The 15,001-nt window shown below is 33.1% G+C and overlaps 1 protein-coding gene across 1 annotated transcript; it reads left to right on the plus strand.

Moving 5' to 3' along the window:
- The first annotated feature begins 7,308 nt into the window (after window positions 1-7,308).
- LOC139512170 (cytochrome P450 2E1-like) lies at window positions 7,309-13,665 on the plus strand. Its single transcript, XM_071299578.1, has 4 exons — window positions 7,309-10,274; window positions 10,723-11,241; window positions 12,050-12,490; window positions 12,967-13,665. The coding sequence occupies exons 1-4, from the start codon at window positions 9,884-9,886 to the stop codon at window positions 13,146-13,148; spliced, it is 1,533 nt and encodes a 510-aa protein (XP_071155679.1). The 5' UTR covers window positions 7,309-9,883; the 3' UTR covers window positions 13,149-13,665.
- The last annotated feature ends 1,336 nt before the right edge of the window (window positions 13,666-15,001 follow it).

Below are 15,001 nucleotides of genomic sequence, written 5' to 3' on the forward strand. Positions count from 1 at the left end.
ATATAAGTTAAGGGTTGTGTTCAATATCGTAGCAGCTACGTAGCTGCTATCAATATCTATGTAGCAGCTAGTTCTATGGCTACACGTTCAATAGTCAAAATCTACGTAGCACTAAGTAGCAGCTACGATATTGAACGCGACCAAGTTCTAGCTTGCTTGCAGTAAGCGTTTTGCTCATTGTTTAAAGCCTTACGATGACAGATAATGTCTACGTCATTTTGTCATTGGGGACGTGTTGTCTCATTTGCAATCAAATGACTTTTCACCAGTTGAGCTATAATTTTTAAACCATAATTGCATACAAAACTTCATTTTTTGAATTAATTTAGAACACATCTTTAACATTCTCTGCTTGCAATGAATTCATTTTTGACAATCTTAATACTCCATCCTAATTGAGAGTAAAAAGTAAAATCACAAAAATACTCAGAGGAAAATCTAATCGGAAAGTCCATAATGACAGTCACATGGCAAAATCAAATGACAAAAACACATAACGAATGGACAAGAACTGTCATATTCCTGACTTGGTACAGGCATTTTCAAATTTCATCGAATAATTTTATTTGGCAACGTACTAACTATACGATATTCATATCGTAATGTATGGATTGGGTTTCACCGTGGCAGCCAGATACAATATGATACAAGATTCAGTGCTTATTCTTCTAAATCAAAAGGACTGTAACTGTAGTTTCTTGGTTTACAACTACAACTCAATATTCTTGTTGTAAAACGCGTGTATGTTACCAAATACCAGTCTCTATATAGTTAATTGTTTGTATTTTCTATAGAATAACAAGCCCGCCCCTTAACTCCATAATGATTAATAACCGAGTGTGCCTTATAATTGAATTATAAATTGTCATGACCATCACTACGAGTATCACGACTGGGTCATTATTAGCCTCCCTTGCAGAAACAAACGAGTTTACTCCGTGATTCACGATGGTTCATGTGCACAATCTATAGTTTCCTTTAGTTTTTCTTGGACTGTTGTTTAGTTTTTTGCAACAATCAACCAAAAGCATATTTTAAATGTACTAAGTGTCTGTTTAACTTTCGAAGAGACGCCTTCAAATCCTTAGTCAAGAAACCATTGTTTATCGAACTAAGTTTTATTTCTGGAATTGATCCCAAAAGATTGCTGTATCTTATAACAGTTGACACTTGAATAATGATTACTTTTTTGGCTTTAAAAAATAGTTATTTCACATGAAGTGACCTGATTGCATAAAACATTTGTAATATATTTCCGGGATCTATTTCGAAGAAACGCCTTCAAATACCTAGTCAAGAAACCATCGTTTATCGAACTAAGTTTTATGTTTGGAATTGTTCCCAAAAGATTGCTGTATGTTAAGATTTTTATAATAACTATTTTGGCTTTAACAAATATTTATTTCACATGGAGTGACCTGATTGCATAAAACGTTTGTAATATATTTCCGGGAATGTTTATTGCCAGATCTATTGCATTTTAAAGAGACGTAGACAAGTCATACGTGTAAAGATTATTATCTTATTTAGAATAAAGCTAAAGAGATTTTTAAAAGGTCAACTTTACAAAGAACAATTGCAGAACAATTTAGTGATTTTTGTCCTTTAAAGGATCTGTTTAAGGAGTTCCTTTCAAAGGTTATACCAAAAAATTCTTTCCAAATCGGCAAATTCTCCATTTACATTCGACTCATTCTCGGGAATCCTTTTTTTTAGATCTATTTCATTAAAGGTGTACCAGAAAAGGTTTCGTACGTGCATTCATTGAGTTCTCATTTTAAAATAAATCTGAATATGTTTTAAAATGTTTAACTTTACAAAGAATAATTTCAAAACTATTTAGTAATACATCTATTTAAAAAGTTATTTTTTCGAGGATTTCATATTAAATGTTACACCCAAGAAATTGTTTCCAAATCAGCTAATTCTAGTTTTCCTTTTATTTAACATGCTTCCTGAAAAAAGTACAAACCAAAATGTCTCCGATGAAGAAATACTGGATATTATCATCCCATTTTCCGTCCGTCCGTCCGTCCGTCAGATCGATCGACAGTCCCATACAATTTTTGTTACATTTGTTCTTCTTTCTGTAAATCAGAGCGTCTTGAAATTTGATGCCAAGCTGTATGTGAGCATAGCAAATTGTGCTGTGCATTTTCATATTTATCGCTCAACAATTGCCTGTTTACCATTTTTTTTCTTCAAATAATGACCATCTTGATATGCAGTTTTTGTAAGCATTCTTTACCATGTGATCCGTTCTCCCATCCATTGCTTACCAACTTCCTATTTACCATATCTTTTAGCGGGGTATCATTCATGAGCAAAGACTCACAGTTCAATTTCTTTAATATTCCGATGGTACAACTTAAACGGATAACCTCTTCATATTTTTATGTTTTATGTTTTAATGGTTCACGGACTATACCAAACACCTAATTTTAGAAATATCTAGAAATATGTCCTACAATCAATGGATATAAAAAGGAGCAAGTAAGAAGACCTAAGATATAAAACACTTGCTTTATAGAATTGATACTGACATTTTCCTCCGACATTATTGATGTACAACTAAAGCGCGAAGACAAACTTAAGTTATTGCCAAAATCAAATGCTCTCCAACATGATGGTGATGAAAGTGCATGGTCGTATAGCACCGCATGATGCCAGTGACAAGTTGAGTGCATATTTAGGAAAAGACTAAAGTCACAATATGAATCTCTGCAGGACTAGTCACCCTTCCGGACTCTTTGTTTTGACTTTTTTGCTGGGCTTTCTCCTGAATGTCGAACGCTAAGCGAAGAAGAAGCAAATACATATTTCCAGGTCTTTGGTTTGACCTGACAGGGGATAAAAGCAACAACCTCCTGCATTAGAGGCGAAAACGGTATTAACAGACCAGTCAAGGTGGCTACAAATGAAATTACGAACTATTCACAATACGTTAAAATAAAATTTTGCAAAAAGAATCTTTCGTCATCTTCCTTTTATACTTTCTTTGTTGTAAAGAAATTGCAATACACTTCTTATTTTACCTATCTTCGTGATCTATTTACGGCTATTACAATACAAGAACATCTGTTCTCAAACATTTTAAATTGATTTTAACACATTAAACCATACATGGTTATTTAGATTAAATTTACGAGCTGAATATTCAAATGTGGTTACCTGTCACATTACTTAAACTTTTATGAATGACTGAAGTTTAAAACTTTAACTATATATGTCTTGGCATTAATTTCAATATTTTGATATGTAATTCAGTGAAACATATATTTATATATCTTACATAAAACACGTTATCAAATAAGGGAATTTCAAAGCTTAAAATTAACTCCCGAATGAAAATATCAGCAATTTTGCTATCTACAATGTAATCTAGAAAACTCTACGGGAATGATCAATCAGTACATGGTGATCTCAGGGTGCAGTCAGCTCCATATAAGGTTGCTTCCTTCGTGGTGAGACTATCTCCTTTAAAGGAATCATTCAGACAACATATTATTCAAGTGTATGTCTAAATGAACGATATTATCGCCAAACCACCATCTTAAAATTATGGATGGACAATGCGTAATAGCTCCATAGTTCTAGTATTTTTTGAAAGTTCAATGTACGCTGATTTTGTACTGAACAAACATGTTTGCACATCCATATGTAAAACCATTTGTAGCAAATCTCGCGTATGCTACAGACACTATTTGTCTTGCACAAACATTTGTTATTGTCAGGACAGTGATCATCAGAATGTTTTTAAAGATTATCTCTCTCTCTCTCGATCGTTCGACCCTCATGGGTAGCCAAAGTCGTTTGAAATCACTTCAAGTCAAGTCAAGAGTCTGCAACATATTATACTGTTTAAGTTGTTTAGATAATAAGAGGGACACACGATGTTAATATGCTATTGGTCTAGTACTGACTGACCTATTTACATAAAAAATTAATTTCAAATTTCATGTTAATGTTGACATTTCTGCATCAAGACTATTATTTTTTATTTTTCCAACATTCATATAGGTTTGGAAAACTAATATTTACATGAAATTGTCTGTAAAAGTTGCCATTTATATTCATTTTCTTACATATTGGAAGCGGGTATCTACGTCAGAAGTCTCTGCCAACCAGGCTTATAGCCTGTAATTCAGTGGTTGTCGTTTGTTTATGTGTTACATATTTGTTTTTCGTTCATTTTTTTATACAAATAAGGCCGTAAGTTTTCTCGTTTGAATTGTTTTACATTGTCATATCGGGGCCTTTAATAGCTGACTATGCGGTATGGGCTTTGCCTATTGTTGAAGGCCGTACGGTGATAGTTGTTAATGTCTGTGTCATTTTGGTCTCTTGTGGACAGTTGTCTCAATCATACCACATCTTCTTTTTTATATTAAGATATGACAAGCTGAATTTGTGCAACATTTCTAAAGCATGGTTTCCTAGAAAATTATTATGGAGACGAATCACCGTGAAATTGTCCAATATGCAAATAATTTTTTGTACACCCCCCTACGGACCCGTTACCACAATTTTCAAAAATCAGTACAACTTTGGTACTCTTATACAGGCATTAATCAAACGGAATCATATTCATCCCCAAAATGAGATCCAAAATTAGCCGTGACTGAGTTTTTTGGTCCATTGACGTTTTGTTTTTAAATTTCCCTGCTTGTCACCGTACTATAAGAAAGTATTACCGTATACCAATAGATTTAAAAGAATGAGTAATGGGTTTGATGCATGTCATGTGATAGACTATTAACAAAATTTTCCCACAGGTATTTTTAATTCGATTCATTCATATTTCTTGTGAAAGAATAAGGAACGGTTGTATTATCATTGCATCACTCATAAGAGTCTGCAGGAGATTTCTGTAAAAATGTGGAACGATAAAAAAAAGTACTATTGCAAAATTTTTGAAACATAAGCATGTGATACTGATTGCAGTGCAGACGACATGTTTCGAAATAAATGTCGTTACGTACTAATAAGGAGAACACATATCTCGAGATTTATTCAAATAAAATAAACAAAACAAAGCCGAGTAAGAACCATAAAACAACCCCTAAATGTCACAAAGTAACTTGGATGACGTGAAGTAAAATACTGAAATTTAAAATGAAAATGTATCATCAAATGATGACACTATCGGTGGTTTTATCAGGGGTCAATCAGGTTTTAGGGACCATGGGAATGACGGATAGAAAGTGGGACTCCAGTGGCTGGGAGAAGAGGGAAAGGTATTCAATAGAAAAGGGGAAGTAAATACTAGTAATGGTATTTTTAACGATTTGTGTCTTGTAGTAATGGGGAGGGAATTTAGAACAGAGGAGAGGGAAGTGCGAGTAATCTACGTTATGGTAGAAGTAGAACATTCGTTTTAAACGCAGAACATGAGTGACTGCATGTACCACGAAGCAGTCCAGTAAAGTTTAAAGTATGTGTTGCCATTTCATAGTCTGCTATGACATCAGTATTGGACCCCTTATTGAAAAACATCTATCCTACCTCCATGACAAATATGTTGTAACAGTGTTGTCCCCGCAGACAAAGCCCCAAACAACATCGTTTTTGTGAGTAAAACTCATTACATTAACTGCTTGATAAACGAATTAGGTATTGACAATTCACTTGGAAACTCAACATATACCCTCACGACACTTACCAAAGAGGAAATCCTGGATAATCATAGGTCTGTTCTATGTTCCTTTGGAATTTCAACCAAAGATGAAGAACTGGATCTTCCATCACTGTATTGGATACCTAAACTACATATGTGTTCTTACAAACAACGGTATATTGCTGGGTCTTTCAAGTGCTCCAAGAAAAAACCTCTTTCTAACATCTTTTTTTTTTATCAGCAATCAAAGACGGGCTTCAAAGTTATTGTGAAACTGCCTATTCTAGAGGTGGCGTGAATCAGATGTGGATACTTAAAAATTCCAAAGATCTTTTAGAGTACATACAATCTAACTCTCTTTCATCTTGTAACGGTATTAAAACATTTGACTTTTCTACTCGTTACACAAGTATTCCACATTCCAAACTAAAAGACAAATTGAAAGAGTTGGTATTGCTTTGCTTCATAAAAAAGAATGGCCAACGTAGATACAAGTATCTTGTCTTAGGAAGGGATAAATCCTACTTTGTAAAGGATCACTCTGATTCAAACAAAAAATTCTCTGAAACTGCTATTATCAAGATGCTTGATTTCTTGATTGACAACATATTTGTTACGTTCGGAGGACGTGTTTTTCAACAGACTGTCGGCATTCCAATAGGAACAAACTGTGCCCCTCGACTTGCCGACTTGTTTCTTTATTATTATGAGGCTGACCTCATGCAGGAACTTCTTAGGAAGAAAGATAAGAAGTTAGCAATATCCTTTAACTCTACTTTCCGCTATATAGATGATGTTCTTTCACTAAATAATTCTAAATTTGGTGACTATGTGGAACGCATATATCCCATCAAACTAGAAATAAAGGATACTAAAGATACAGTAAAGTCGGCCTCATATCTTGACTTATATCTAGAAATTGACAATGAGGGTCGGTTGAACACAAAACTTTACGACAAAAGAGATGATTTCAGCTTTCCAATTGTGAACTTTCCATTTCTAAATAGCAACATTCCAGCAGCACCTGCATACGAGGTATATATCTCCCAATTGATACGATATTCCCGTGCTTGTATTTCCTATCATGATTTTCTTGATAGAGGGTTGCTGCTCACAAGGAATGTGCCCTACCGAATTGGACTATTTACCGGATTTGTTATCACATAAGCAACACGATTGGTGCCACATGTGGAGCAGGATCTGCTTATCCTTCCGGAGCACCTGAGATCACCCCTAGTTTTTGTTGGGGTTCGTGTTGTTTATTCTTTAGTTTTCTATGTTGTGTCATGTGTACTATTGTTTGTCTGTTTGTCTTTTTTTATTTTTAGCCATGGCGTTGTTAGTTTATTATAGATTTATGAGTTTGACTGTCCCTATGGTATCTTTCGTCCCTCTTTTATTGCCTTTCAAATAACCATTTTATAAAACATCGTTAGATTTTAATTAAATGGTGATAACGAAGCTTTTTTGTGATAATGTATCTAAAGGTATATGCAGATTCCACGTAATATTATTTCACACTTGAAGGCAATATGATTAAAATCGACCCAATAGAAAGGGTATGAAATCATAGTTTTTCAATATATGAATAAATAACCTTTCCAGAATTTTATACCTTTGACACACAAAGCAACAGAACAGAAGAACTGCTTCGATACAATAATATTGTATATGACTGATTATAACCAATGCAATAGTATATCATTAAAATGCGTAGGGCACCATGATTGCGTTGTCCATTTAGGGACAGTCTCGCAGATCTTTTGATTACGATGCAAGTTTCTGTTTAATTGGCCTTTCAGAGAGTGCCTACTTACAAATGAAACATACTAAAAAATAATAAGATTAAGAGATTGATATGATTTGAAATAGTTTGGACCAGCATAAAAAAAACATTTAAAACCGAAAAAAAATGTCAGACCGGAACAAGCAAATTACCAATAAACGTCATCATTGCTTGTAGGCACAATAACTATAATGTTGTTTTTTTTGGTGTTTTTGTTTTTGTTTCAAATTATATCACTGTTCATACATGATCACTTTTGCATTGCTGATATAAACGAAACAGCACTTGCAATGTATTAAACAACAAGGGTGATACGCCTGTTGAAATCGGCTGCTCAAGCAATTACAACAGCCGGCCAATATCGGCTTCTCAAGCAATTACAACAGCCGGCTGATATCTGCTTCTCAAACAATTTCAACAGTCGTCTGATATCAGCTTCTTAAGTTATTTCAACAGTCGGCTAATAACAGCTTCTCAATCAATTTCAATAGTCGGCTGATATCGGTTTCTAAAGCAATTTCAACAGCCGGCTGATATCAGCTTCTCAAGCAATTTCAACAGCCAACTGATATCAGCTTCTAAAGCAATTTCAACAGTCGGCTGATATCGGCTTCTCAAGCAATTTCAACAGCCGGCTGATATCAGCTTCTCAAGCAAGTTCAACAGCCGGCTGATTCGGCTTCTCATACAATTTCAACAGGAAGTTAATATATGTCTAAGACTTTAAGTGCAAAATCCATACCAGTTTCTTAATTTTTAAAAACAACATGTTCAATCCGCGAGACTTACTTGATATGACATTGACCTTATTATGGGTTTATAAAACTGTTTGAACAGTGCACGTTCAAATACAATAACTGTTTCATCTATTTCAAAATAACGTCAGATTTCCTTAAAGTTGAAAAAGTCGTCTTATATGTTGTACTAGGCACTTGCCTTTTCTTTTCTACATGCGAATTCAGCAAATGGAATTCCTCTATTCGATCCCTTTATAATTTTGAAGCCGTCATCAGTCTCCTTCTACAATGTAAATGGATGTCCAGGTGACATTGCCCAAACGGTTACTATTTCATGAGGACAATGAATTGTTTGATCCCAACAACGCCTCACTTTAAGGCGTAGTCACGTGCATGATATGTGTGAATGTGTCTCTGATTGGATCAAGAGAAACGGACCAGTTTTAGAGTACCGAGTGACCTTGATGATCCACTGACCGACGTGTGTATTGAATTAATGGGGAACAATTGGAACGGTTAACAATGTACCTCTCCCCCAACATTATAAAACTTCTCTAATTGAAGAAAATCTAAATCGGCTTTATTAGATCAAATTTACCTTTGATAACCTGCCTTTAACATGGCATTTCCATTTTTCATATAGAATGGTGACATTTTAAAGTTATAGATTAACCACTGAAATAATTTGTTCACACTACAGGGCATGCATCAGGCCAAGCAGACAAGTCTATAAGTTTCGATATTGGTAGACATTATGTTTACAATATGCTTCTATTTTCGTGAGGAGTTGATTACTTGTTCCGCCAACATTTGATGTGTTGTTCACACCGAATACTTATAATTGTATGCTGTACTTTCATGAACTTTCAAATTAAAGCTGATTTTTATTAAGACTGAATTTAATAAATTATAGTTTATTTATTCCGCGACTTATAAAACTCGCTTGAACTCACCTTGATAAATAGAAGTGTTCATGTGATAATTTATGTGTTTATAACGGTAAAAAGTACATCAAGTGTGTTGAATATATATTTAAAATGATTTGAGGCATAAGGAAAAAATAAAATGAAAAATAGTTTATGAACTGAAATCTTTTGATGTAAATAATAATAAAAAAAAACATTGCAAGTTTGTTCAGCAGTCAAAAATAGAGATTCTGAATTTTTAAGTTTCTACTTGTACGTTCAGCTTTGATAACGATTTAATATTTTTTGCATTCCTTTGCAGATATTTTAAAAACGTAAATGATTTAAATGATCAATTGCGTGATATTTGAAGGCCCAAAAAATAAACTTACTGTATATAAGTGTATGTTGTGAATTTTTTAAATTCATTAAATTGCTGCGATAATCAATTATAATATCTCATTAAAACAACACTTCTATGACCGCATACGTCATTAAATACAAATGTCAAGATAAAACAAATAAGTTAATGCGACGTTGCAATGTTCACGTATTGTACTGATGATTGAAGAAGAGTCTAGATATTGTAACATCTCACTTCATTCATGATCTCTCCTGATATGGAAAACGCCAGATCAGATTTACTGGGTGTTCTATTTTTAGCTAGATTGTCGTCATACTTTGGGAGATTTAACAATGGATCGACTTATTAATCTTAACAACCATACACAATTATATTGAAAATGTGTATTACAAAATTTGATATTTATATATAATTTACATACTAAATAAACCGCCCCGGAAACTCACCCAAGTTGTAAGTTCCAGTATAAATACGATGCCCCATCTCCAAAAAAGTCAGTTTCATGAACAACTTGCAACCATGTTAAACTTTATAGATACTCTGGGTTACTTGAATTCTACATTACTTATAAGCATCATATTGGTTGTTCTATTATGGATCCGAAGCAGACGACCGACACATTTTCCTCCAGGACCAACACCTTTTCCAATTATTGGTAATTTTCACACCTTAGTTAAAGGAGATCTGTTCAAAGTAATGCGTGGCCTGCGAAAGGAATATGGTGATATCTTCAGTCTTTCCTTAGGAAAACAATGGGTGACTGTCATTAATGGAAACGAAAATTTGCGTGAACTATTGGTAAAAAGAGCTGATGTTACAACTGACAGGCCATCATGTTTTGTTTTCCGCCAAGGAAAAAATAAAGGTATGCATTTGAGATAAACAAAAGTTCATACTAGTATTATAAATTTGAAAACTTGCAATAAAATATGCAGAAAGTGTCTTTTTCATTTATTGTCCGTACCTTCAGTGCCATTTTCATAACAAAGTAAAAAATCTAAATTAATAAATAAATACGCAATTTTGTTTGACTTACTTGATATACAAACAAGAAGGTAAAATATCCAACACCTTCACATTGATAATGATTTAAAACACTATAAGTTAAGCAACGATAGACGGTCGAAGGACCCAACTGGGGATCCCGGGTGGTAAAGACAAAATAGAGATACTAGACAGGACAAATAAAAATATCCCCAATAACCTGACTGACCAATTTTTTAGTTTTTTTTCAATATTAATTCTTTTTCATAACTATTGTATGTACAGCAATAAATTTTTTTGTTATCACGTTGTAATATTTAATATTCTAGGTATTGTAAGTGCCAGTGGATCGTCCTGGAAGCAGCAAAGGGCATTCGCTGTTTCAAAGCTGCGAGACTTTGGGTTTGGAAAGCGAAGTTTTGAATCCAGCGTGTCAGAAGAAGTTGAACAACTCTGTAATTTGATAAACAGCTTTAATGGCAAATCATTTGACATATCTGGCATAATTCACACGAGCATATCAAATAATGTGATGTCTATTACCGTTGGGCGACGATTTGACTATGATGATCCTAAATTTCAGCAATTTGTTTATCTTCTAAATGAAAACGCTAAAAACTCTGCGTTAGTAGGACCATTAAACTTTGCTCCGTTTTTAAGGAAAATTCCTGGAGACCCTTTTGGGGCTAAACAGATATCAAACAATGTAAGAGAGACATTCAAGTTTTTCCGAACAGAAATCAACGAACACGAAAAAACATTGGATACAGATAATTTACGTGACTTCATTGATATTTACTTAAAAGAAATAAAGAACCAGGAAGAGGAGGAAACCAGTGAGTTTACAGGTACGTCAATAAACCAACTGTAATTGTATATAAAATAGCATATGAACGACCTATTAATTAAACTGTTAGAATCAGACATATTAACATTTTTGAATTAAATAGAATTATATCTTTATTTTTTTTTATTAATTCGCACGAAGCCAAACACTTGGACAAATGAGCGCAAGAAAAGCGAAAAAACGACAAGAATAGCACAATAAAAATAGTATAAGAACTCCCACATGTGAATTTAGTTTGAACCCAATTACCTTTTGACAATACATTTATGAGCTATGTAAAGCTTTCCGATTCCTTAAAATAATATATAAATGAAAATTCTAAGCGATATGAAAATATTTAATGTAATTGACGCAAACGATTGCAATGAAAATTAAAGTTATAATAATGTTTATTTAAAGTGCCCATCAATGTGTTATTATATCATGAAACAGTTTGAGTTTATCCATTAATAGAATGGTCATACAAAAAGAAACACTGTTTGTTTGTATCCAAGTTCTTTCAAAGTCTCTTTAGTATTGTGTTTTGTTTTACTGTATCTATCAGTTACCTTAACCTTACCTTGACCTGATGTTTTGATATATATCTCAATTACCAAAAACTATAAATGAATTTAAAAGTTTAGAAAAATATCCAAATTACCCGATCGTCTGATATCGCAATTAATCCCGACCTAGCTTTGATCTTCCAAACAAACATGTGCTTCAAAAAGGCATATATATAAGTCATACTTTTTATTACTTCTTTAATTATTGTATATCATTTTGAATGTATGCGCATAGACGTAATATTCATTTTTTTTAAATTTTAGCTGGACAGCTGCTGACCATAATGGCCGATTTATTCGTAGCTGGAACAGAAACTACTGCGACAACAATAAGATGGGCGATCATGTATCTCCTAAATAATATGGATATTCAAAAGAAAATGCACAAAGAAATCGAAGACGTTATTGGAAGTGGACGTCCACCCTGTATGTCAGATAAACCAAATCTTCCATATTGTGAGGCTGTTATTTTAGAATCTCTCAGACTTGGCAATGTTGTGCCATATGCCTTGCCACATAAAGCTTCTGACGATATTGTTTACAAAGGATTTACTATTCCAAAAGATTCAATAATTCTTCCAAGTCTAGATTCCGTAGCATTCGATGAAAATCTTTTCCCTGATGCACATTCTTTCAAACCTGAACGTTTCATAGACGAAAATGGTAGACTCTGTGGCCAAGACAAAGTTTTATCGTTTTCTTTGGGTAGGTTGATATTAATTAAAATACCATTTCGCCTTTTTTTCTTTTTTTCATTTTTTGCATTTTCAATATTGTGATGGAATTTAATAGTAACTTTGATGAAACTTACAAGAATCTGCAATACGAAGGAAGTTCTAAATTAGATTTTGACTTTTTGTTGGAATAAAATTGAGGATGGAAATGGAGAATATGTCAAAGAGACAACAACCTGACGAAAGAGCAGACATTTAGAAGAATGTAGTAGATGATTGACTCGTATCTTCAATCAAATATGGTTCAAAAATATAAACCAAACGAAATAATAATAATAATAAATTGAGAATTACATAATATATATACAATAAATTTGAATAGTAACAATTTCTTTTAACATTCTTGACGATCATTTACTACAATGTTTTACATTCAAACTTTTTAAAATAAACATTTGAGTTAAAAGAGCGATAATCGTTATTAAAATTTCAAATTGTTTATTACAGGTCGAAGAGTATGCCTAGGAGAAGCTCTTGCCAGAATGGAATTGTTTTTATACATAACATCCCTTGTACAGAGATTTGAATTCCTTCCGAAAGAAGGCAACAATCCACCAGCAATCAAAGGAAATCTCGGTGTAACATATTGCCCAGAAGCTTTCGAATTTAGAGCGGTCTCAAGGAGTTAAAAACTGAAAAATGAATGGTTATTGTATTTCACTTGTTGTATCATATTGTATCATATTTTCATATTTTCATATTTTCAAATTTTACATATTTCATAATTTCATATATTTCATATATTTCAAATATTTCATATTTTCATATTTCATATATTTCATGTAACATATATTTCAAATATTTCATATCACATATATTTCATATTTCATATATATCGTGTATTTCATTTTTCATTTAAACGAATTGCAAGTTCATTGTTGTAATAGATTTTTGCTGTTAATGTACTACATGTATATTTGTAATAGGTGCTGTGAATGTACTACATTAGTCAATAACGTTTAACATATCAAGTTTATATACTATGTTTTTATTATGCTATAATAAGTGCTATCAGAGGTGGTAAATTTAGCTGCATCTGACAAAGATCTCATCTCAGTGAAATTCTTATGCCAAAGTTAATCACTGAATTATATACTGTTATTTTGTTGAATAAAATTATTGTTATAATAAAACTAATCAATGCTACACATGTTTTATTCGTTATTAATGCATTCTTCGCGGAACAAGTAAAAAAACTACATGGCTTAAATACATATTTTGATGAAACCCATGCTCTGTATTATGACAGGGTTTTAGAGGCTTTCTTGGTCAAAATGAACGATGTGGGAAAAAAATCAAACACAGAAGAAATACAACAAAGGTCTTGACTTTTTACAGTGTTTTCTTTTTTTCTATGTTATTCGATTTTGTGCTTCGTATCAATCTGTTATCTTCAGCCAATTTCAATTGATTTTCAGTTTGTTCTTATATTGTGTTGTTACACCTCTATCGCTGGTTAGGACAACGTTGGGCGCTCTTAACCCCCCCCCCCCCCTCCCCATTCTTAATGTTGCCGACCCTTATAAAAAGTCGGTCATTCAGTGTTATTTGTTGCTGTTTGTTAGATTTGTTTTTTGTTAATAATTTTGTAATAAATAAGGCTATTGGTTTTCTCATCTGAGTTATTTCACATTTTGTCGTGTAAGAATCTTTTATACTAGTAGCTAACTAAAGAGTAAGGAATTTGCTTATAGTTGATGTCCGAACAGTTCTCTTAGCTCCGCGTATTGGGGACTCCAATAAAAAAAATGACTTATTGGCAACCATTCCACCATCTCCTTTTTGCATATAAATAATATTCACAATCTTGGTTGCATTTAACCAAAAAAACAGCTGCGCAAGGGTCCCAAGATATACTCATGGTTTATATATCAACTTGATGCAAGTATAAACTGGAATAAAATAAATAAAACATTAAATCAAAAGTCATGAACATTTCATTACAGAAATACTTTGGATATCCAATTGCGTATATAAGTAAAAACGTCCACATCTCTGGAAAAAACACCCCAAAACTGGATATTATTCAATCCTAACAACAATGACGAAGTGTGTTGTAAATAAATTCGAGCACACTCGAGTTAGTGCATCACAAATGATATATTAACTCTAAAATTTGATGGTTTAATCCCATAACTCGAGCATGATAAATTGGAAAATATTTATCATCGGAGGGAAGCTTGACTCTACCAATCTAAAAAGAGGTGTTTCAAGTAAATCGACAGAACATACTCTGTCTACGAAATGTGCAAATCAAACATTGTCAAACCAAAATATGATGGTAAGAGTCATTTTATTCTTAAACGACAAATATTGTATACAGGTCGGGATACAGGTGTCATGAGCAAACACGTCAAGATATCAGCCTTATAATTTGGTACACCTGACGTACGTCACTAGATATAAGAAGATGTGTGATGAGTGCCAATGTGACAACTCTCCTACCATGTCACAATTTATAAAAAAAAACCATTGTAGGTGT

The sequence above is a fragment of the Mytilus edulis genome, chromosome 2 (genome assembly GCF_963676685.1).
Source record: "Mytilus edulis chromosome 2, xbMytEdul2.2, whole genome shotgun sequence".
Taxonomy (NCBI): Eukaryota; Metazoa; Mollusca; class Bivalvia; order Mytilida; family Mytilidae; genus Mytilus; species Mytilus edulis.